Source organism: Rhinichthys klamathensis, unplaced genomic scaffold (genome assembly GCF_029890125.1).
Source record: "Rhinichthys klamathensis goyatoka isolate OS25496 unplaced genomic scaffold, OSU_Roscu_1.1 h1tg000485l_1, whole genome shotgun sequence".
NCBI classification, from domain to species: domain Eukaryota; kingdom Metazoa; phylum Chordata; class Actinopteri; order Cypriniformes; family Leuciscidae; genus Rhinichthys; species Rhinichthys klamathensis.
In genome coordinates this window covers 1,976,764-2,001,545 of record NW_026606972.1, presented here as the reverse complement: position 1 = coordinate 2,001,545, position 24,782 = coordinate 1,976,764, and the positions used below count along the sequence as shown (strand labels likewise).

The following is a 24,782-nucleotide window of genomic DNA, read 5'->3' as shown; positions in this document are numbered from 1 at the left end:
TATTTTATTTACGTACACTTTCAATACGTCTATTAATAAGAAAGCGGTCAAAACAAATTAACAGTGTTTGACATTCTTTCTTAACATCATCGTTTGTGTACACTATTTTTTATTAGGTGGCCTGTTCACACCAAGGACGACGATAACTATAAAGAAAACGATAACGATAAAGATATAGGCCTTGTTCTAAAAAAATCGTTCTCACACCACAGCAATAACGGCACAGAAAAACGACATAGTTGAAATCACGTTCAGAACGATTTTATCCAGCCGATGAACCATAAAAACATTGACAGCCAATCAGAATCCATCATGTATTAGTCATTGTCACAGACAAGCATCGCTTAGAATAAACAGAACATTATCGTCTTTTGGTACACTGCAGTGCAATGTGAGTTAGAGATCAGTTTTGTGTGTAAAGAGTAAAAAATATGATAATACATACTTTAAACATAATTTAAAGTTTATTTAAAATAATTGTAATTTATTTTGCGGCCTCCTTTTTGAGAACCAATATTATTAACTATGGGAGTAGTAATAAATCAGTCCTCCCCGCGCGAGGGCGCTGTTCAACCTCAGTGATTACTGAACGACGACCGAGGACGTGATCATTCACAAAAGCAAGCGGATCTCAAATGGATCCTTAAGTCAAAATGGATCCGTTTGACAGCGCCGATTCTCTGGAAGGGCCATCAAGGTCTGCAGCGACAGATACAGAGGTATCGGAGCCGTGGTCGCGCTTCTCTGCCTGGCTCGAGTGTGTGTGCGTCGTTACCTTCGACCTCGAGCTCGGACAAGCCATAGAGGTAACGTTACACAAATGATGTGCATGCACCCCTAACATCTGTTTGCTTGTTTGTTTATATTAGTTACTCGCATAACCAATTTACAGCAAATAATCTGATTGTGATAAGATGCTGAAACGCCTTGATTGCAAATTTATACACTGTAATCACAGCAACAGCAGAATCACTGTGTATCTATAACATTCTTTATGTTGTCATCATCAGCTCATTTACCCCTATGATGTCAGACTCACGGAAAAGGAGGTAAGGTCAATTAAATTTAATTAATTAATTTTAATTAATTTTCCAGCTACAGTATTATAAATGCATTGTGTAACAACAATTTTAAAACATTAATTTCATTATAAAATGCCCCTAAAACTACTAAAATCTTTCGCTTCCTTCTGTCTTTTAGAAAACAAGTATTTGTTACTTATCCTTTCCTGACTCATACTCAGGTAATATGCTGGCAAAGACTGATCTCATCAGTGTTATCATGATAAACAGCTGAAACATGAGCTTTACAGTTCAGTCACATGAGTTCATGTCTATCCCAGGATGCCTCGGGGACACTCAGTTCAGCTTCAGACTGCGGCAGTCGGTGGGCCGCAGTAGCTATTGGTTTGGACAGGAGGATGCTTACAACAAGGATGCACCTGTGGCCCTGCAGGTTAGAAATAGACTTGATATATTAAGCAGCAAAACCTTTTTCAACATTAATAATAACTATAATAAGACATGTTTCTTGAGCACTAAATCAGAATATTAGAATGATTTTTGATGGATCATGTGAGACTGAGGACTGGAGTAATGGCTGCAGTAAATTTGGCTTGAACATCACCGGAATAAATGATATTTAACAATATATTATAGAAAAGTTATTTTAAATTGTATTAAATTTTAACAATATTACTGGTTTACTGTATATAATTGAAACATTTCCTAGCATCACCACTGATTAACATCTGCTTGAACCAATACATTCCAGAAATAAAGTGTGCATGTCAATTATTTTCCTATTTTTTAGAAGGAGCACGCACATTTCCACGGGTATGTGTATTTCAGGCAAGTGAAAGATGCGTCTGTCAAAAGGGGCTACTTTCAGAAGGTGTGTAACTGAACTGAAAGATACAAATGTTTGTTCTGGGTTTTCACAATGAGCTGTTGTGCTCTGCTTACATGAAAACATGAAGTTTTAATTGAATGGTGTAAATAATTTCAGTTTTTCTATATCCCTAGTCCCTGGTGGTGGTGTCCAGACTGCCGTTTGTGAACCTGTTTCATTCGCTGCTGCAGGTCATTGCTCCTGAGTACTTTGAAAAGCTCGAACCTTGTCTGGAGACAGGTGAGGCCACCTTGACTTCAATATGTATTTACACTGTATATATATAAATTATTTTGACATTCTGTAAAGCTGCATGGAAATATATGTATAGATCTGAAAAAAAAACAGATCTGAAATCCTCAATCATATTGATTAATGTGTTTCAGTTTGTAACGAGATTGACCAATGGCCAGCACCAGTACCAGGGCAAACCCTCAACTTACCTGTGATGGGTGTGGTGATGCAGGTAAGAATATTATGGATGGAAAAACTTGTTAGTTGGTGTTTGGATGGGCGATTGATCACACCATTATCTAAATCATTTATCAAAAACATCAATTGAACTTCTCGAAATGCTGGGTTTGAATTTGCAGGTCAGAATTCCCTCAAAAGTTGAAACGCCAGGAGGAAGCCCTCTAAAACAGCCACAAACAGAGGTGCTTAACTCATTTTACCATTGCAATCCTTCACATACTGTATGCTTTTATTTATTTATTTATTTTTACAAATGGTTGATATGTGGTTGCATTTTTGCAGAATCTGCTTCCTGCCCCCACGGTTCTTCCATCAGTTCACGAGCTGGATCTTTTTAAGTGAGTATTACGCTGCTTCTGTAATTACTAAACCATCTGTTGATTTTACAGCCGTCACTAATAGCTGCCCTAATTGACCTTTATCTAATCAGATGTTTCCAGTCAGTCCTGATTCATGTGCAGATGTTCTGGGAGCTCATGTTGCTAGGAGAGCCCGTGGTTGTTATGGCACCCTCTCCAACCGTCTCCTCGGAGACTGTGCTGGCCCTGGTCAGGTATGGACATTGCGTTCTCAAAGCAGAGGCGCATACACAAAAGTTATTTTGAGGAACTCATAATAGTGACAATAGATAGGTCTGTTTTTTAGTAGAGTTTATGCATACGTTTATCGATAATCCACACTCTTAGAAGAACATGTTCTACACTACCGTTCAAAAGTTTGGGGTCAGTAAGAATTTTATTTTTATTTTTTGGAGGAAAGAAATCAATACTTTTATTTATCAAGGACAGTAGAGACATTTATAATGTTACAAAAGATTCTATTTCAAACAAATGCTGTTCTTTTGAACTTCCTATTCATCAAAGAATCCTAAAAAAAAAAAAAAAAAAAAAACTGTACAACTGACAGACCAACAACTGTTTCAACATTGATAATAATAATAAATGTTTCTTGAGCATCAAATCCTCATATTATACTGATTTGTGAAGGATCATTTGACACTGAAGACACTGACACTGGTGATGCTGAAAATTCAGCTTTGATCACAGGAATAAATTACACTTTACTATATATTCACACTGAAAACAGCTGATTTACACTGGAATAATATTTAATACTATAACTGATTTTTGTTGTATTTTTAATCAAATAAGCGCAGCCATGGTTAGCAGAAGAGAATTCTTTTAAAAGTATTTAAAATCGTACCGACTCCAAACTTTTGAACAGTAGTGTACATGGAAACTTAAAGAATTCTGTCAGGCGCTTCTTAGAACCTTTTAGAGGTTCCTATCATTTTATGGATTTAGTTTTAATTAATTATTTTTAATTAATTTTTTTAAATTTCAATTACATAATATGAATTATACAGCTCATAAACATGCTTTATCACTCGAGTTTATAAGTATAAAAAGTTTATAAGTATACTTTTTGTTGTTGTTGTTTATTTAGCTCCATCACCCCACTGCGCTACTGTGGTGATTACCGACCGTACTTCACCATTCATGACAGTGAATTTAAGGAGTACACCACCAGGACTCAGGCTCCGTAAGCAAATACACGCACTCCACATTAAAGTCTCTCTTCATCAAGAAATGAAAATTCTGTAATTATGTACTCTAGAGCAACACGGTTAATTGTTAAAAGATTAAAATCGCGATTCAGACACCCACGCGCTTTATTCCTAAACGACAACGATTCGTCTATGTCTAAACAATTACAGTGAACATTCAAATCTGCGTTCGCACTGCTGCTGAGCCAGAGAGAGCAGTTGTCATGTTGAGGTATGAAGCTTCACAGACTTTTTAGCCACTCAGTATCATTAGTTCTGTGTTATGATAATGAATATCATTACAGAGGTACTGGTATAAATGTTTATATTTTGGAAAGAAACACTGATTTCTACGATAGCTACCAAAATAGAGTAAATCACCTTTGAAAAGTATCTTTACAATTGTGGGAAAATCAAGAAGCATGTTGATCCAAACTCATTAATTTTTGAAGAATGATCCAAGTTTTTCTTTTCCATATAATGAAAGTGTATGGGGACTGGAACTGTCAAGTTGCAGAATGACAAAAAGCACCATTCTGTTCCTCCAACAAAGCTGTCATGACATGAAATTTGATTGGACCACATTTATGATGCTTTTGTTTTATGGTGTTTTTTGTCATTTAGTAGTTGACAAGCCTTTCAAGTCCAAGGAAACATGAGCCAGGATATTCTGCAAAAAGTCATATTTTCATTTTTGGATGAAACCTTGACTAGATGTGAGCTAATGAAAGTAGCTCACATCTAGTCAAGGTTTCACCCATGTAGAAAATATAATTTTCAGGTCAGGAAATAAGTATTTTTTTCTGCTTTCAGGCCCAATGTGATACTGGGTGTCACAAACCCTTTCTTCATAAAGACCTTTCAGTGCTGGCCACACATTATTCGCCTTGGAGACCTTAAGATGACTGGTAAATAATGCTCCATTTTAGGCTCCTCTGACAGCCTTTTTGATTGCATATGATTTCGGCATATTGCACATGAGAGAGGTTTGAATGGAGTTTCTCTGCAGGTGATTTACCAAAGCAAGTGAAGCTCAAGAAACTGGCAAAGTTAAAATCACTGGATACTAAAACAGGTACACAACAAGGCTTTGCTGTAAGCTTATGTGCTGAATAATGCAAACACATGAACGTGTGTGTGTGTGTGTGTGTGTGTGTGTGTGTATATATATATATATATATATATATAGTATTTAAATAAAAATAAAATGTATCTTCCCATAAAGGTATTTACACAGCATACAAGACCTTCTTACACAAAGACAAAGCCCTCATCAAACGACTCTTAAAGGTAGGCTGCTGATGTCAGTTGACTCCGTTCATGAAAAATGAATATTTAAGTTTAAAGCTATAGCATGTGTAACGTCTCGCTTTGGTTTTTAATTGTTCTTTCAGGGTATCCAGAAAAAAAGGCCATCAGAGGCGCAGAGTGCCATTTTGAGGCGGCATCTGTTGGAGCAAACGCATAGTTTCATTCTTCCACTGGTGAACTTCTTTTGCACCTTTGTTCAGAGGTTTTATTTCATTCGCTAAGCAGTCTTGAGCTTCACACACATTCTTTACTTCAGGAAAGTTATTTGGAGAGCCTCATGCCGCCGCAGAGATCTGTGTCTCCATGGAAGGTTGGTTCAAGATGATGTAGATCAGATTCAGACGACATTCGGGCATTTGAAATGATTATGTTGGACCTCAAACATAACAGTTGTGTCTGTGTTTATGTCTCAGACACCTCCTCAGATCCGGTCCTTTAGTCAGGATGAGTTCATGAAGACCCTGGAGCAAGCAGGGCCGCAACTAACGCTCAAAGGAGATTGGACGGGCCTGTACAGGTAACACACTAGGGTTGCGTTTACAAAAGCACTGTAAGCCCATTGGCACCAGTAATCTGAATGTTCTACTTTGGTTTACAATAATTTCGAGAAACGCAGCAAAGGGCATTTGGGAACTAATGATTGAAACTTTCTGTAAATTGTGCATATAATATAAAAACTGTTTAAATGTGACTTTCAGGCGTTTCTTTCGTTCGCCTAATTTTGATGGCTGGTATCGGCTCAGGCACAGAGAGATGACTCAAAAAGTGGAACGCCTTCATTTAGAGGCCATCTGTGCGGCTGTGAGTATGATGTTGGATCTGGATTCGGTCTCTTCTCGTACCATTATACTTCTTAAGCCTTTATTATTATCACTTCAGAGTGTGAGTGCAAATAAAGAATGTTTAAAGGATTTGCTCAGCCAAAAAGGATAACCATCAAGTCGTTCTAAACTCGTTTGACTTTTTCTTCTGTTTAACACAAAAAGAGAAATTCTGAGGAATTGAACTGGTCGCTCTGTTCCATGCAATTTCACTGAACGTAAACTGAGACTTCAAAAAGGATACAAAAGCACTATAAAATGATTCATAAAAGAATAGTAAGAGTAGTCTATATAACTAACACTGCCTTTCAAAAGTTCGTGGGCAGTCAGTGTTTTCATTTTAAAGAAATTAATACTCAAATTCATCAAGGATGCATTAAATTGATCAAAATGACAATGAAGACATTTATAATGGTAAGATTTCTATTTCAAATGAGTGAGATGATTTCTATTCATTAAAGAATCATAACTGTTTTCAACCTTGAAAATAAGAAAATGAGCAGCAAATCATCATATTAGCATAATTTTTTGAAGGATCATGTGACACTGAAGACTGCCATCACAGGAATAAATTACATTATAAAATATATTAAAATATACAACTCTTATTTTATATAATAATAATAATAATATATCACGTTGTACACCACTTTTGATTAAATAAATGCAGCCTTAGTGAACATTTAAGAAACCTCTTTCAAATGCATTTAAAAAATCTTACTGACCGCCAAACTTTTGAACAGTAGTGTATGTGCTAGTCTTTTGAATCTATGTGATCACATTAAGTGAGGAACAGACTGAAATTTAAGATGTTATTAACACAATTTTATTGATTAATTTCATTGAACGAATCATTCAATCGGGTTTTGTGAAAATGGATCAACCGATTATTAAAAAGAACTCAAAGAAACCATTGAGAGCAGGATGTCGAGATTTTCAGTGAATAACCACTTAAATTTCAGTCCGTTTTGAGTTGCATGGAAAAGCGCGACCAGTACAATTCTTCAAAATCCTTCTTTTGTGTTCCACAGAAGAAAGAAAATCCTATGAGTTCAGAACCAAATGAGCATGAGTAAAGAATAACGATCATTTTCATGTATAATTTACTCCTTTAAAGGGTCATTTAATTAGTTTGATTCTGGTTTTGTCTTCATTAATTCAGGACCTGCTGACGTGGACCAAAGACAAATCAGAGGTGGAGATTGTTGACCTCATCCTAAAGTTGAGGGAGAAACTGGTGAGTGACACTTAAACAACCGCCTTCTGAGTGTAATTGGGCTTAAAGTGCATTCTTTGTGTTTTACATTTAGACATTTGCAGGGTTCCAGACTGCGACCAAATTGGTCGCATATGCGACCGTTTTTTGAGAATGTGCGAGTTAAAATTGTATGTGGTCGCATTTGTGCGAGTGGACGCTTGAGCAACAGAACGCCGTTGTATCAGCTGCTGCAGTCCGTAACTTATGTTCAAAATGAACGAGTACATCATGAATCCATTTTCCAAACGGTGTTTTTGACTTATCCTGAATCCCTACGGTACGCTTATAATAAGTGTTTATATTCTGACTATTTTATCCCGGGGTCGGCTCGGCTACGGAGTAGCCCAGTGCCTGCGTGACTCGCCATAGACATTAACGGAGAGAAGTAGCTCCGGCTACAGTGTTCTTCCGCAAGACACGTGCAGTTTATTTATTGACGAACGTACACGTCACGCGCATTGCACACTGATGGTGAAACGTGCCAAATTACGAATTCAGGAATTAAGGCATATAAAAATGAAACGGTCTCACGAAATACCGAGCCCCTTCCTACGTCTTTTCAGCGGTTAGATGATAGTAATCGATCGACAGAGGAAAATAATTATAAAATGCAGAAGGTAGGCCTAAGGAGTGTGAGATTTCAGATTTTTGTTACAACTATAAACTTTGATAACGGAAAATCTGTATCAGCGTATTATAATACTCTAATCTTTTAAAATGTAATGCATACATTTGAATGTTTAATGATTTTTAAAAGATAGAAAGATGATGCTGATAGAAGATGATAATAGATAGATAGATAGATAGATAGATAGATAGATAGATAGATAGATAGATAGATAGATAGATAGATAGATAGATAGATAGATAGATAGATAGATAGATAGATAGATAGATAGATAGATAGATAGATAGATAGATAGATAGATAGATAGATACATAGATAGATAAGATAGATAGATAGATAAGATAGATAGATAGATAGATAGATGGATAGATAGATAAATAGATACAGATAGATAGATAGATAGATAGATATAATATAATTCAAATGTTAATAGATAGATTTATACATTCCTAAACAATGCTGGGTTGTTTAAACTCAAATTTGGGTCAAATATGGACAAACCCAAATGTTGGGTTAAAAATGTAATGTAATATATAATAAAATGTAATATATAATATAATTATATTTATACTATATAATATATATAGTATAAATATAAAAATGTTTTTATATAATATATTACAGGTATTTATGCTGCAACCCAGAAAGCCTTTGCTAGCCTTGGTCCATTAAAACCACTATTCATCAACATGCATTGATTAATCCCATGGCATGTAAAAAAAAAAAAAAAAGGTGCGACCAAATCATATGTTGGTGCGACCAACTGAGAAAGTTGGTAGCACCAGTGCAACCAGTGGAAAAGTTAGTCTGGAGCCCTGATTTGCATGAAGCTTCTCTCTTCATTTATGTGTCCTACACAGATGAGAGCTAGAAAACATCAGCTTCCAGTGAAAGAAGAACTTCTGGAGAGATTAGAGAAATCCATCCAGACCATCATCAGCTCCTTGCCAGAGGATCTACAGACAGTATTACACAGACAATGACAATCAGACCCACGTGAACACTGACCAGCAGATCCACTGAGACATACACAGATGTCTGTCCAGAATCTACCAGCCGTATATGAACCCATGACTCCTGCACAGGTGTCAACCAACATTTCTTCTGGTAAACCCATACACTACCACTACGAGGCCTTTCATTTTGGATGTACAGTACTGAAGTGAAACAGCAGATACTACAATACAAGGTTCTAGATGGCACAAGAAGAACACAGAAAACATTGATTCTTAGATTGAAATCATTTTAAGCCCTCGGCTAGGCTTCATACTATATTTGAGACATCTGCTGAATTGCATTTTAACATGCATCAAGTATTTAAAGCCTGCAGTCATTTAGCACTGCATGAACATGAACTTTATTTTACAAGTCAAAAGGATGAACAAATTGACTCTCTAATTAGCATATTACACATTTATTTAACATATGCAGTAAATGATATTCAAATGTATGACGTGTTCATTTAAGTTGCTTTTAGGATTATTTTTTTCTTATTAAATATCAATGATTTTATTCCGGTGATAGTGTTTGTTATTACTTAGGGACAATATGTAGCACCGTAGTAAACCTGACTCGTTTGACACTTTCGGCATTTATTTATCCATTATGTACCTTACCTGACCTTTAACATTTGCACAGAAGCACCTCTACAGTGTTGGTTTGCCAGTTTTTTTTTTTTTTATATTACAAGTTAATTGTCTAGGCAATTGTATGACGATTTAGATTTGATCTCAATCAGGGCTAAAACTAGACTGATTATAATTGATAATCATTATTGAGAGTATAATATAGTCCAGGATTCATGAAGGACTGAGCAGTGGCAGTGAAACTTGGTCACATGAGCGAATCAGTTGATGTGTTTCAGAATAAGTTTTGTGATTGGAGATGGTCAAGTTCAATGTCACAATCCCATCATGTATAAGATACTCTGTATATATTGTGTTTCCCAGTCATGAAATTTTCCCTTTTTTTTAATACAACCTGAACTTTATTTGGTTGTTTTACAGCACTTTTTGTTCAGTTTTGAACCTCACACTGCACTTTTTACCCATATTTTGACTTCTTAAGGTAGTTTATGTAGTAGGTGTATATTCTGTGATTGTTTGGTTCATTTTCTTTTTATTTATTAAAATGGATGCAAGTTTAATTTAAGTTGGCCATTTTTTCCAATTCTATAAAATGTTGTTTTTATGGTTGGGAATGTGTTATTAAAGTCTATGTTTGAACTGACTTATAGTAAGAGCTTGGATGTAAAGACAGGTGTTTGATTATTTATATTTTAGTTGTAAGCTTGTTCATGTTTCTCAGTCCTAGACCTGGAAGACCCCTAAACACTGCACATTTTAGGATGCTTCCCTAATGTAAAGCACCTGATACAACTCATCTTCTCATTTGTAGAGTGCTAATAAACTGAATTGAGTGTATCAATGGGGACACGTACAAAATGAGCAGTTGGGAAACTCCAGATTGGGAAACACTGGCTGAATTCAAATAGCATACTACGCTTACTATTTCTGTCAAATATATTTAAATGGCAGAAATAGTAAGAGTAGTATTGGATTTTGACCATACCACTCTTCAGCCACTGTCTTAATGCAAGAAGCACCTGTTTTTAACAATAACAGTCTTTACATTGTACATTCTTCAACATGCTGTTTTTGTAATAATGATCGGCTAAGAATTTCGCAGTACAGAGAAAACAATTTTCAAGGTTTTTTATTTCCATAAGTGATTAATTTCTCTTATTTTTAATGAGATTACAAGCTGAGGAAACATTATGATTGTGTTGTGTGACTGAAAATGTAACAATAAAATATTTTTAAAATGTATCAAAGTTGCATATGCATTGGAGTCAAGTATATATATAGTATTTATAAAAACATAAAATGCTGAGATCATCAAAATAGTTTATTGTTTTGGTCAAAGATTGAAAATATACATTTATTTAGAAGACTGAAACCGTGAAGACACTGAAAATGATCTGTAATTCTTCTCAAAAAAACAAAAAAGCATATATAATATACAGCTTATATTAAGAGGTAACGGTGTATTCATCAAATGCCCTAGACTATGGCAGGAAAAATAGAACCAACCAAAACTGCTATATGTTTGCAAACTCAAAGCAACCGATGTTTTTTTTTATATATAAGTTAATGAAATATTCTTAGTAAAACCCATGGAATTAGTTTTGTGTGTTACATATATGTATGGAGTTCACCATGACTATATATGAAAAGTGCTGCTGTCTGAAGGCATTACTTGCTAGTTTCCCTCTAAAAGTCTTGGAGCTTTCAATGTCATCGTAAAGTCCATTTGAGTGTTTTCTTTGGCATAACCCATACTGTAGATGTAAACCCTTCATCCAAAAAGTGTTACATTATGACTCCAGTTATAATACAAAATCATAACACTATTTTGCTGCACCCAACTCTGTTGATTTTACAGATTGAAGACAGTGTCAAGATATATTATGTTGCACAGGAGGGATGTACGCTATCAAATACTGGACTAAAACCATTCATAAAGGGTTTAGTATCCTGTCATGCAATAGTTGGGAGTACGTCATTATTGGAAACATATCCACATTGTTGCTCCTGTGATTTGGTACATTCTCACACTGCACACAAAAAGTGGTCAATAAAAATAAACAAATATTTATCTCAGCACAGTACAACCATAACGTCTATCTTCGCCACCTGTTTGAATCATCTCATCCCTGCCGTCCACCAATTGTGTGGCTGCTGCTTCAGCACGGCTTGTTTCTCTTGAGGACTAAAGTGCAAAATGGTCAAAATGGCCGTGAGTGTCTGCTGGCGCCCCCTAGTGTCATGGAGCGTGAGAAACCTATAAATTACATTCTTGAGGTACTCGAGGTTGGCCCCATCTCTTCCCTGGTCCCGAATATGCTTGTCCAGCTGGCACTGTAGCCCAGCAACCTCTTCTTCATGCCTCTCCCCCTTTGCAATCAGCTTTCCTTGTAGCTGGTGCAAGTCTTCCTCAAGACGATGCTTTTGTTTGCGCAAGGCGGCCACCTCCACCTCTTTGCGGGCCAGCTGTTCGGCGTATAGCAATAAAGTTGGCTCGTTGTGCCCAGCTAGTTTAAGAGCTTGTGCGACAATGTCACTTTCTTCTTGTTCTGGATCAACTTCTTCTAGGTCACCTCCTTCCATCGCTGTGCTGTTATTTGTAGCGTGCCTCTGATGGCTTCCAAAACTGATCACCGCCGTAGCCCGAAGTCGCTCAAGCTCGAGGTCTTTTTCTGAAAGCAGGGCCATGGTGCGATCCCTCTGTTTGTGCAGCTCTTCCTCAAGCCGCAAGAAATTCTCCCTGTGTTGAGCCTCAAGCCTTTCGACTTCCTGTTTGTGGGCCTGCTGGAGCGCTACAAGCCCTTGCTGCCGCTCCTCCAGGTCCCGTTTGTGCTGCGCTTCCGCTTCATCTGAAAGTATGCGAAGGTTGATGTACTTCTCCTTCAGCTCGGCCAGCTGGTCACGCGCTTCTTCTAAGTCTTTGGACTGGTTGCCGTCTTTCGTGGTCTTGTTTTTCAGAACACCCTGAGCCCTCATTTTGTAACGCTCGAACTCCTCCCTCAGCTGCCGTAGCTCTTGCTGGTAGTGGAGCGCTGACGCCTTCTCTCCCTCTGAGATTTCCTGGTCCTTTTCTCCTTCTAGCAGACTTTCGATGTCCAGACTCCGGTCTTGAGATCTTTGCGCAGCCAGTAGGAGTAACTTCTTTACCTTCTCGAGTTTGTCCTTTAACACGTCCACGTTCAAGTTGGCGTCGTCGATGTTTAGATCGGAGATCGACGTCCTATTGACCGCTGCGATAGCGAGGGTTTTGTTCTCTGTGTCGAGTTGAAGGATGCGTTCTCGGAGCCTCTGAGCCTTCTGTTGGTCCTTCTGTCTGGCCTTCTCGCAGGCACCCAGCAGTTCAGAGAGCTCAGATACTCGCTCCTCAAGGCTGGCAACTCGTCCCTCCTCCATCTGCGCCTGTTCTCGGAGAAGCTCATCTGCCTGTGCCACCTACATAGACACATATGAGTAAGAAATAAGAATAAATGTTTAAAAAAGCAAATAGACCAAGGGTGTCCAATCCTTGGGCGACTATCCTGCTGAGTTTAGCTTCAATCCAAATTAAACACACCTAAACCAACTAATCAAGGTCTTCAGGATTGCTAGAAATTTCCAGGGAAGCATGTTGGAGCAGGTTGGAGCTAAACTCTGCAGGACACTGGCTATCCACAAACAGGACTGTATGAATGGTGTGAGTATATCAGGCAGGCCAATTAATTAAGATTAAGTGAGCAGGCATATTGAGATTAGCTATGAAGGCACAAATTAACCGATAAATGGCCGATATCAAAATTCTTTATTTTATTTGAATAGTTAAAAAAATCTGTTAAAAAAAAGAACAGAATAGTTCTGATGTACAGAATTTAAAAAAGATATTCATTTTTGAGATTTACTAAAGATTACATTAAACAGTGTTATTAAATTATTAGTGTCTTCAAATATTAATCGATACCGATATTAACGTGAAATGGAAATTCTTTTTCACGCATGTCTCTCTTTTCCTTTTACCTTGTCATTTTTTATCAAAATGTCATAACTGAATCTTCCGGCGAAATGACAATTCTCTCTTGTGACGTATGCTGGACTTCACCAATCATTTAGTCCGCTTAAAATCCACTCCTTTCTTACAATCGACTGCAAGCTTGAACTCAGATCTGCCTCCATTCAATATACAACTGATGTGTAGAACCGAGTCTCATTTTTTTCTTTTCAGATAATCCATTTCACTTGGATGTATGTCACAATACAGAAGAAAGATATGTCACTACTTCCATTACACTGTGACTTCAAACCAAATCTAATATAGGTTGGTATGGATATATCATGCATTATAAATTTTCTGTTGGGAGTACACTCTTAAAGTTAGTATGAAACAGATGTTGCGATAGTCTTTTCTTCCCTATTGTGATGTATATCCAAGTGAAACGGCCTCTTAAAAAAAATAATAAAGAAAAATAATCAGGACTTGATTTTGTCCATCAGCAATTGACTGGATTGTTGGAATGTCATCAGAGAAGAGAAGAGCTGTTGTTGCAAGAGGGAGGGGAAGTTACTTTGATTAAAGATTATGACAGCTCATGAATTTAAATAAAATAATGCACGATAAATAATTTATAATAAATACTGCAATATTCCATTATAAATAAGAAAATGTAATAAGAATGACCTGTTTTTAGTGGAGTGGAAAATTACTGTAATCTTAACGATGGCTAGAATGAATGGCCTTTTTAAAAAGTACCTTTCGGATTTCCTGCTGAAGTTGCTGATTGAAGTGAGCTTTGAGGTCTGCGATCTCTTGCTGGAGCTCCTCCACACGTGGGTCGGGTTTGCTCCTCTCCGCCGCTGCAGCCTTCAGACTCTTCCTCAGCTCCTCTCGTTCCTGACTCATCTCTTTCAGCTGCGATTCGTAATCTAGCCCTCGGTCTACTGCCTGCATGGCTTCAGCCAACGCCTCCCGCGAGTCCTCCAGTTTGAGTTCGGCGTCCTGTCTCAGTCCCCTCTCCTCCTGCAGGAGTTTCTGAAGCTCTCGAAGCATGAGCGCATGATCGCCCTGCTCCTGCTCCCGTTCGTGCTGCTGGGTGATGACACGGGCTTTGCTCTCCGCCAGCAGCTCCTGCAGGCTGTGAACCTCCATCTGGTGCTGCTTCTGATCTTCCTCCATCCTGGCCTGCAGCTCCTCCAGTTCCTGCTTTATCTTCCGCTTGTCCGCCTGGAACGAAGCTTCCATTCTGGACTTTTCTTGAGTGACGGTTGATAAGGAGCTGGTCAGGGTGGACAGCTGCGTCTTTAGTTGGATGACACGGCGGTCTGTGTCTGCTGGAGGTGGTTGCGGCTCCGTACATCCACTGCTGCTGGTGCTGATACCACTTTCAGACCCACTTGCCTCCTCAGATTGCTGGGGTAAGGCATGTACAACAGCTCCAGAGGTGGCTCCATCTACAGCACAGCTTTGGTCCTCCTCTATTTGGTCTCCTTTAGTGCTGTTGCTGGTCACGCTAGTGGCCGTTTCAGCAGAGGCTGCTGTATCCAGGCTGTCTTCACTGTGAAGCGAACATCGGTCATCCCCAAGGTAGGAGGGCAATGATCGTTCAGCATTTCCTGTAGCGTCACCAAATGACAGGTTATCATCCCGCTGGCTTAAATCTACCTCCTGAGATATGGACAGTACCTTCAGGCTGGCTTCCAAGGCCTCTTTTTCCTTAATTAAGCTTTGGTACGCTCTGACAACATCTTTAAAACGCGTCTGATATTTCACAAGCTGTTTCTTCTGCAGTTCAATGGTTTCCAGCAGATCCTTCTTGCTTGGACCTCCGACAAAGCTCATACCAAACTTGTCCATGCTGTATCACTGTCAGGCTGGTTTCATACTCTCTGATATGATCTCCACCTGCAAAGTAAATATATATGAAATAAAGAAGTGCAATGTGGAAAATCTGTAAGCAGATGTTCACAATATTTTGAGTTTGTTCTTAAAAATAAATATTCCTTTAATTTATATATATATATATATATATATATATTGTATATGTATGTATATATATATATATATATATATATATATATATATATATAGAGAGAGAGAGAGAGAGAGAGAGAGAGAGAGAGAGAGAGAGAGAGAGAGAGAGAGAGAGAGAGAGAGATTGAACTATGGAAAGCATTCATACTTTGACATTTAACGTTTTCTTGTTGTTGTTAGTCTTTGAGACTGCTTTTGTCCGTTATTTAATTTACTAACTATATTTTACTGCTCATTTGTTGTCTGTAGCTAATTAGTTAGCATGTTGTAAAGGTGCAAGAATAGATACATTACATCAAATCCCACATCATGACATTTAGACTTAGAAGCATTGTGAATAAAACGTCAAATAAATGTTCTCTTAGTTTCATTTACTGTTCATTTAATTATATTTCAAGAGAGAAATATCGCATTTACCCGAGTAGCAGCTACGTGTCCTATTTATTTGCTGGAGTCGCTTCCGGGTGTGGAAGTGACGTTTCAGGGGAAATTAAAAGTTTAAGAGTATTAAATATATATATATATATATATTGCAAGTTTATTAAAATGCAAAAATTATTAGATTTTTAAATGTCATCTATAAAATATGAATCGTGAATCGAGCAGGGAAAACATACTGAAATAACATACTAAACGATGAACCGATTGTTGTTGGGTTTTTTCTTCTTTCGTTTTCTTTCTTTTAAGATATTTATGGACTTTTTATATAAAGTCTCTGTTTTTTTTGTTTTTTTTTTAAGTGTCTTTTTTTAGTTTAATTCAGATTTAAATAAAGACAAACAAACGCGCTGGCCTCGCCTCACGGATCCCACGATAAACATAGAGCCCGACTGGTTGGAGGAAAAAAAGTTCGTCATCATTGGGCTTTGGGTTCATTAGTAAGTGATTGTACTTAATAGAATAAACTTTATGCGTTCACTATGGAAAAGAGCAGTATGAACATTTATACTACTCTAAAGTTTTAACGTTTATCCACTCCAAACGTTAAAGTGTTGTATTGACTTCTTAACCTATAAATAATTTTACATTATGAGCTAATTAATAATATTTACTTCCAAAAGATGTTTTTATAATAGTTTTTTAAAATATGGGCTATTTTAACTAGTGAGGGTGTGCAAACAAACACACACACACACACACACACACACACTGAATTTTGCACCTCTGGTTTACATACATGAATCAGAATACATACATAGGCTTATGTGGAGTTCTCACTTGAAGGGATATTTTACCCCCAAAAAAAAAACAATATTCATTCTGTAACCATTTACTCACTCTCAAGATGTTCCAAACCTGTATGAATTTCCTTCTTCTGCTGAAGACAAAAGAAGATATTTTGAAGAATGTTTGTAACCAAACAGTTGTGGGGCACTATGGACTTCCTAGTATAAAATTACTATGGAAGTCAATGGGGAATTGCATTTTTTCCAAGTAGAGGGCTCAAAATAGCCTCACCTTGAATGTAGCCAAGAAACATGGCTTTATTTTTTTCAAAATTATTTATTTTTGTAACCAATCCAATACATGTTTTCAGCACTGGGCAATGTTTTTTCATATGGGTCTGTTGACCACCTCTTTCCACATGATGAGCAGTGTACGGCTTCTCTCCAGTGTGAGCTCTCACATGTTCTGTCTCCTTTGTGAGTGACACTCTTTCCACAGTATGAACACTTGTAAGGTTTTCCTCCAGTATGGATTTTTTTGGGTGCTGCGGCAAATAAGGCTTTAGGACAGCTATTCATCTTTCGCACCAGTATGTAATGTCTGGTGCGCTTTCAAACAATCTAACCGTGTGAAACTCTTTCCACATGAAGAACATGAGAACGGCTTCTCCTTTAGATGAACTGTCTAATGTCTTTTCAGTTGAAAAGCCAAAATAAATGTTTTTTCACACTGATCAGCTGTATGGTCTTACTCCAGAGATTGTTTTTTCAAAATGTTCTTATTACAAATTTTCTTCCCACACTGAAGGCATGTGATTGCCTTTCCTGCATGTGAATGAATGTGTGATCTTCTTTTTGTTTGAAACTCTTTCCACAGTACGAGCACGTGAAGGGTCTCTCTCCAGTGTGGACTCTTATGCGAATGTTCAGGTGTCCTTTGTGCAAAACTCTTTCCACACTAAGGGCAGGTTACAGATCTCTCGGCTCTTGATTTTTGAGTTCTTTTTACTGATAATTTGTTTTCCGTCTCGGGTAAACTAAAAGGTTCCTTCTCTACACGCAGTTCTTCTCTTTTTTCTTTGACTTCCATCAAGCCTAAAATGAACATATTAAAAAGTCACAAATCAATTCAAGAGCAATGTGTAAGACAACACGTTGGATGGCCAAAGATATCAGCAGAGACATTTTCTTATTTCAAGAGTATTTACATAGAACTAAAGTGATTCAGTTTAGTCATACAACCTGTAGAAAAGAGAACTAGCATATGTGCTTGGAATTTTTCAGAATAGTAACATTACTCACACTCATACATCATACAAATTTTGTGTGATTTATTTATTTTAAATGTAAGCTGCTAACATGTTACTGCATAAAGACAAACTACCACAAGGACAAGAGTGTGAGTTTATGTGCTTGACGAATGGGACAACAGCTGTGGTTCTTACATAACAACAAAATACAGAGGAAAGAATATTTTTTTCTTCTGTTAAGAAATTGTTATAATTGTTAAAGAAGTTGTTATAATAATAGAAAAACTAGGATGCTCCTTCTGTCATTAGTTTGGATGGTTCAACCGTTTTGTTCTAAATGTTGGTGTGAAAGGGTGTGCTATAGCTTGGAACCTTTAATTTTGGGAGTGCACGTGGGTCGGTCCTGTTTAAAGGTGCAGTAAGCGATTAAACTGTTTAAAATTTAAATCAACGCCCAAACAAACGACTTTGTGAATATTTGCTAAATGTCTGCTCTGTGTGTGAGCTGAAAAAAAATATAGTGTTTGTACATCATCCTGGCTGTGCAAATAGGAGAAAAAACAAACTGGATCGGATCCAATCTATAAAGCACCAAAACTCTTGTAGCCAATCAGCGGTAGGAGCCGTGTCCACTCGTGATGGGGGAGGAGGGGGAGAAAGAGGGACATTTGTAGAAAGACTGTAGAAAAGAGGTGGCTGAGAGACTACAAAAGAGAAAAGGTAAGAGGAATATACTTGGAAAAAGGAAGCTTATGATCAGGCAAGAGCTTGGACTTGCGTTAATAATGGAAAAGCTTTACAGCGCTGGAGAGACATTAGAGAGCGGAAAGGCCTGGTTGTTGTTTTTTCTTCAGTCATGGTTTTCAGTATGTTTCACAGAACCTAGATATTTCTACCCACCATCAAATTACTCTTATTTAAACACTGTCAAAAATGATAAATAATCATAATTTCTGTCATCGGCAAAATTAAAACGTAATATCAAAATATATTTATCTAACTATTTTTCCATTTTACAAACATTTCCATGGATCATCTTGCACTCCATTTTTGCTATGGGGCAGTGTAAAAATCCATGACACAGCAAACTTGCAAATCTTTGGGAGTGATTTGTGTATTAATGTCCGATACCTTTTAGTAAACTGTGCACAGTGGCACTGTTTCTGGAAACATCTCCCTCTGTTTTTGTTTGTTTGTTGTTTTGCTAATAAACAGCCAAATGCCATGGGAGTGAGCGACCTGACAGACAAACTAGGTCTCCACTTAAAAGTAGTACATCTTCTTTCATTGCTCATTTGCTTTTACAAATGTTGCGAAATTGCTTCAATTTCCCTCCTTGTCCTGCAGTGATTTTTTTAAGCCACATGTGCCACCCAAGGAACGGGACTCAATGAGGGACTAGATTGGCTATCTAAAGAACTATCAAAGCAATTAAAATGGAGAATTACTAATGAGTTGGACCAGATTGAAAATCAGATGCAACTAAATAAACAAATGAAACGCCAGATGAGTGTTGCAGTTCAGGAAATGTCAAAATGTTCTTTGCTGGTTTGACCTTCACATTAAGGACTTTGCAATCAGTTCCTGTTCTAACGCACTTTTCTGCATTTTCCTTCCCCATTTCTTGTTCCTTTGTCGCCCTTTCCAGATATTTTTTAAAACCTCATCATCTTATTAGTTATTTGGCCTTGTATACTAAAAATATGCATTACTATGAAACAAAGATGAAGGTAAGTATTGTAGTATTTTGTAGGAAGACAGGGATTCAAACATAAAGGATTTGTTAAACAAAAAGATTAGGAATTTTCAGAATTCCTCTCATAAATCAAGTGTCAGATCAGTAAAAATTAATTAAGAAAAAACTATCCTTATTCCACATTATGCTGAATCTACATTATGATTGAAATCATTGAAATCTATTTTTTTCCTTTAATGTTTTTGTTTGTTTACAATATATATATATATATATATATATATTGCTTAAGACCTTGATACATTTTAAACTCTAAAATAAAGGTTATAGTACAGCATTAAATTATTCAGCATTGACTGTTTTAACCACAAACAATTAGATGATTCTTGACAAAGAACAAACTAAAATGCATAGTACTTTATTTAATATATTATTGTTAATGCAGTTATTCAAAGATTTGATTTCAAGCCTGTTAATTAAACACATATGGAAATAGACTGTAAAAAGTCAATTCAGTGCACTTAAGTTTCTGCTTTCACAGATCCAAGAGAAAATAACTTTGTATTATAACGCCTCACTACAAGCTCTCATACTTTACATTAAGATTGGAATATGAAACTCATAATACAATTATAACACCCAGTGTAATATTGTCAAAAATAAATGGCTTCCGTGGCTATAAAGATATAATGTGATGAGCAGGTCCTTAAGTCAAAACATGCCTGTATTTTTATGAGGAAGCTGTATGTTAAAATATTGATTGGGTTAAATGTAAATACAAATCTATAGTCATCTCCATTAATACAGTAATTGAAACCACTCAATCATAAATGGGGGCTAAAATATTGACAGCATTTAATCTTGCATCAGATGAATCCTGTGACCATAGTCTGTAACATTGCAGTTGTTCAAGATTTACACATTAACTTACTCAGGTTCAGGTCAAATACACCTGACACCAGCAAAGGCCCCCAATTCGGTGTAATAAAGTCTTCTTACAAAAGAAATTCATTGTGATTGTGCTAAACATCAGATGGTTGCGATGGCTGTTTCAATGTGAGGGCACCAATTTGAGCTTGTAAAAGTGGGTAAGATCAGTCCATATTATCCTCTTTACTACACAATAACAGGTTCCCGCTGGTTGTTCTGCCTTTTGACTACAAAAACTTTTTGTCCTGAGATGGTCACAGCATAAACGTAGTCTTCAAACATCACTGTGGGGGGGAAATCACACAGTTACATCAGTATATTTATTAAGTAGTAGCTTAGCTTAACACAGAATTTGAGGATAATTTACTGTAGTAAAGTGATTAAAATCATGCTGTCCAAGCGAAAACATGTATGTTTCTTACCTGACATGCGTTTGAAAGGGGGTTCAGCTGTTCCGTGCAACCTAAAACGACAGGCTGTTCTGACCATCTGCATGATCACTCCTGCCGTGTGCTCGTCATTCTCCAGCTCTCCTGCGGACTGTAAGAGGACAAGATTTACAGAAGAACTTCCCTCTTAACAAAAACAAGAGTCCACAATTAAACACCTAATATCTCACACAGACACAGACTCTCTCTCACACACACACACACACACACACACACACACACACACACACACACACACACACACACACACACACACACACACACACACACACACACACAATATCTAAAATTATAAAATGCTTATGTCCAGATATTACCTGCATACAATTAATTTTTAATTACAGCAAAGACCCTGTGTTATATGTTTGGACAATTCTCTTATTCTTTCTTTGGATTTTTTTCCCCTTGCAACTTAAGATTATCTATTCAACAACACGTCATCTCTTTGTGTACAGTAGTTGCGATAAGTAAAGTGATTAATTTTACTGCTCATTCAATATTTAATAACTTACCGCAAGTACACCGTCCTCACTAATAACCAAATACCCAATCTGATCGGGTATTCTCTCTAAACCTTGGGTCAGAGCGGTGGTCTGCAATTCAACACAAGGCAATGCAGGAATTAAACAGTTGCAGAGATCATTTATGTTTAATAATTCCTTACAGCTTACTTCTTTCTCCATCACATTATGTATAATAATAACTTTTATGTTTCCCATAAGCATACGCACAACATAACAAAACCTTTTCATTGAAAGAAACATTTAGTTTAGACAAATGCGGCGCCTCCAAAGTAACAATTATATTTACCATTTTTAGGCAGTGCTGATGAATTTACACTGTCGTCTTCCTTCACACCTCGCCTCACGTGACTGACAAACAAGAGTCGCCTGTATATAACGTCATCGCAGAAAAAGATTGCTTTTCCTGTATATTTTACATCACTTTTATGTTTTTATGCCTCGGGAATGTACACCATGTGATACTATCGGCAAAATGGTTAAAATGTTGCTTATTGTGACAATTCTGCCAGTGTACTACAGTGTTTAGGCTGTGCGTGCACTTATTCTGATCCCAGATCAGCTGTCTAAATAAAGCGCTTACGGTCTAGTCAAAGCGGAAGTGCTCTAGTCAGCTGATTAAAGCATATGATCTCTACAGGACGGGAAAACATTTCACCCTCTGATTCTATCTTTTATTTGTGCGAAAATAAGAAAAACTCGCAATGCCTGGACGGGGGAAATTAATCGCCGTTATCGGGGATGAAGACACATGTACCGGATTCCTCCTCGGAGGGATTGGAGAGCTCAATAAAAACCGAAAACCCAATTTCTTGGTGGTGGAAAAGGACACTAGCATCACAGAGATAGAGGAGACCTTCAAGTGAGAGACAATATTTGAAATATCTGAATGATTTAAAATCATATATTACAATCCAAAATCAAATACATAAATAAATAAGAAAAAATATGCCATCGTAAATATTAATATGTGGATCATATTGACTAAGGACGTTATCATTCACGAATAAAATTGACTAGCCTCCCTATACTTCTTTTGTAATCTATCTATCGTACAGAACTTAATTATTCAACATTGATTGATTTAACCACAAACATTTAGATCATTCCTGTATATTCCATATATCAGACTATGTGCCAATTGCTTTTACCAGGTTTTTTTAATAATCGAATTTTGACTGAGTATTGTAGATTGCCTAAATTATATAGTCCATATTCCATAATGTAATTTTTACTTGAATATCAACATCAATTGCTCATTTACAGGAGTTTCCTGGCTCGCAGTGACATTGGCATCATCCTCATCAACCAGTTCATCGCAGAGATGATTCGTCATGCTATAGATGCCCACATGCAGTCCATCCCGGCCGTGCTGGAGATTCCTTCAAAAGAGCATCCGTATGACGCCTCCAAAGATTCCATCCTGCGACGGGCCAAGGGCATGTTCTCAGCAGAGGACTTCCGATAAGTTGATACACCCATGGAGTCACAGTCTGGCCTGGGCAGATGCAAGAGTAAACATGGGTTACTTCTTGTTCTCATCCATCTTGCTGAAGCTGGAAACCATATTATAAGGATTATATAATGATATGTTGTTAATGTGATGCTCTGTGATGTGTGTGATGTGTATTTTGTCATTCCCGAAGTTTGAAGAGGAGGAAATTGTTTGTTACTGCTCCTAATCATAATTGTTTAAATTCTATACAATATTTATTATAATATAAGAAAGAAAGACATGTATTATTTTACCCATTGTGTAACAGACATTATATATGGCAAGAAATTAAGCTAAAGGAATTTCTTATACTGCACCTTCAATATTTAAGCTCTGGAATGTCTTTCATTTCAAAGCTGATAATATTGGACTGCAGAAGTAACTGACCGCTTACAAATCTGTCTCAAATTACTTTGTGTTAACTGTTAACATTTTTAGGTTACCTATATCTGTAACTGTATACAGTGGGCTACAAATGCACGTTTTGTCATTGTGTTGGTTGACACGTTGAGCTGTACACAGTGTGATATCATTGAAATATGTTAACTTACATCTTTAGAACTGTGAATTGCAGTTTATTAAAAGTAATGTAGTCTTACACTCCATCGGTGTTGTGTGAATAATGTGTGTCTGATGTTTAAACAAATTAAATAATAAATTATAAGAAGCCTCTCTGGCTTAATATATAAATACAGGTCCTTCTCAAAAAATTAGCATATTGTGATAAAGTTCATTATTTTCCATAACGTAATGATAAAAATTAAACTTTCATATATTTTAGATTCATTGCACACCAACTGAAATATTTCAGGTCTTTTATTGTTTTAATACTGATGATTTTGGCATACAGCTCATGAAAACCCAAAATTCTTGTCTCAAAAAATTAGCATATCATGAAAAGGGTCTCTAAACGAGCTATTAACCTAATCATCTGAATCAACTAATTAACTCTAAACACCTGCAAAAGATTCCTGAGGCTTTTAAAAACTCCCAGCCTGTTTCATTACTCAAAACCGCAATCGGACCGCAAAAAAAAAAAACCGCAAAAAAAAGTTGAGAGACGCAAGACCCAACACTCTGGATGAGCTTAAGGCCGCTATCGAAGCATCCTGGGCCTCCATAACACCTCAGCAGTGCCACAGGCTGATTGCCTCCATGCCACGCCGCATTGAAGCAGTCATTTCTGCAAAAGGATTCCCGACCAAGTATTGACTATTGAGTGCATAACTGAACATAATTATTTGAAGGTTGACCTTTTTCTTTTCTATTAAAAACACTTCTTTTATTGGTTGGATGAAATATGCTAATTTTTTTAGACCGGAATTTTGGGTTTTCATGAGCTGTATGCCAAAATCATCAGTATTAAAACAATAAAAGACCTGAAATATTTCAGTTGGTGTGCAATGAATCTAAAATACATGAAAGTTTAATTTTTATCATTACATTATGGAAAATAATGAACTTTATCACAATATGCTAATTTTTAGAAGGACCTGTGTATATATGCTTGTAGTAAACTATGACATTCAGCTACACATCAGTATAATCATCCATGTTTTAAAATCGCATGATGTTAGTTGTGCAATAATCATGAGAAATGAGAAATTGCTTTGGTGCCAGTTCCTGGAAATCATACTATCACTGTTGTCACACTATGGAAGTCAAACTAAAACTTTAAAACTGTTATATCAAGGTATAATGTAGGTCTATTTATCGTTCTGTGGTTTCTTTAACTACCGCTGTCAGCTCCCAAATATTTTCACAAT

At 36.9% G+C, this 24,782-nt stretch overlaps 4 protein-coding genes across 5 annotated transcripts; 2 read left to right on the top strand and 2 right to left on the bottom strand.

The window, feature by feature from the left end:
• The first annotated feature begins 570 nt into the window (after window positions 1-570).
• dennd6b (DENN/MADD domain containing 6B) lies at window positions 571-10,026 on the top strand. Of its 2 annotated transcripts, XM_056237258.1 has the most exons (21): window positions 571-806; window positions 1,011-1,049; window positions 1,201-1,243; window positions 1,343-1,455; window positions 1,813-1,893; window positions 2,025-2,130; window positions 2,277-2,356; window positions 2,484-2,546; window positions 2,647-2,702; window positions 2,795-2,917; window positions 3,811-3,906; window positions 4,724-4,818; window positions 4,920-4,985; window positions 5,136-5,200; window positions 5,305-5,394; window positions 5,478-5,531; window positions 5,635-5,738; window positions 5,920-6,022; window positions 7,074-7,110; window positions 7,205-7,279; window positions 8,789-8,912. In XM_056237258.1, exons 1-20 carry the CDS (start codon window positions 654-656, stop codon window positions 7,249-7,251), a joined length of 1,614 nt encoding a protein of 537 aa, XP_056093233.1. In that variant the 5' UTR covers window positions 571-653; the 3' UTR covers window positions 7,252-7,279; window positions 8,789-8,912. The 2 variants fall into 2 exon arrangements, with proteins under 2 accessions (XP_056093233.1, XP_056093232.1); XM_056237257.1 differs by lacking the exon at window positions 7,074-7,110 and having other exon boundaries at window positions 572-806; window positions 8,789-10,026.
• A 909-nt stretch (window positions 10,027-10,935) lies between these two features.
• Window positions 10,936-15,985, bottom strand: gcc1 (GRIP and coiled-coil domain containing 1). Its single transcript, XM_056237253.1, has 3 exons — window positions 15,945-15,985; window positions 14,235-15,383; window positions 10,936-12,946 (listed from the first exon to the last, which is right to left on the bottom strand). Exons 2-3 carry the CDS (start codon window positions 15,333-15,335, stop codon window positions 11,633-11,635), a joined length of 2,415 nt encoding a protein of 804 aa, XP_056093228.1. The 5' UTR covers window positions 15,336-15,383; window positions 15,945-15,985; the 3' UTR covers window positions 10,936-11,632.
• Window positions 15,986-20,023: 4,038 nt separating this feature from the next.
• lamtor4 (late endosomal/lysosomal adaptor, MAPK and MTOR activator 4) lies at window positions 20,024-21,968 on the bottom strand. The gene is made up of 4 exons (XM_056237263.1): window positions 21,811-21,968; window positions 21,513-21,593; window positions 20,974-21,091; window positions 20,024-20,835 (listed from the first exon to the last, which is right to left on the bottom strand). The coding sequence occupies exons 1-4, from the start codon at window positions 21,811-21,813 to the stop codon at window positions 20,738-20,740; spliced, it is 300 nt and encodes a 99-aa protein (XP_056093238.1). The 5' UTR covers window positions 21,814-21,968; the 3' UTR covers window positions 20,024-20,737.
• Window positions 21,969-22,117: 149 nt separating this feature from the next.
• atp6v1f (ATPase H+ transporting V1 subunit F) lies at window positions 22,118-23,619 on the top strand. Its single transcript, XM_056237262.1, has 2 exons — window positions 22,118-22,383; window positions 22,788-23,619. Exons 1-2 carry the CDS (start codon window positions 22,226-22,228, stop codon window positions 22,987-22,989), a joined length of 360 nt encoding a protein of 119 aa, XP_056093237.1. The 5' UTR covers window positions 22,118-22,225; the 3' UTR covers window positions 22,990-23,619.
• The last annotated feature ends 1,163 nt before the right edge of the window (window positions 23,620-24,782 follow it).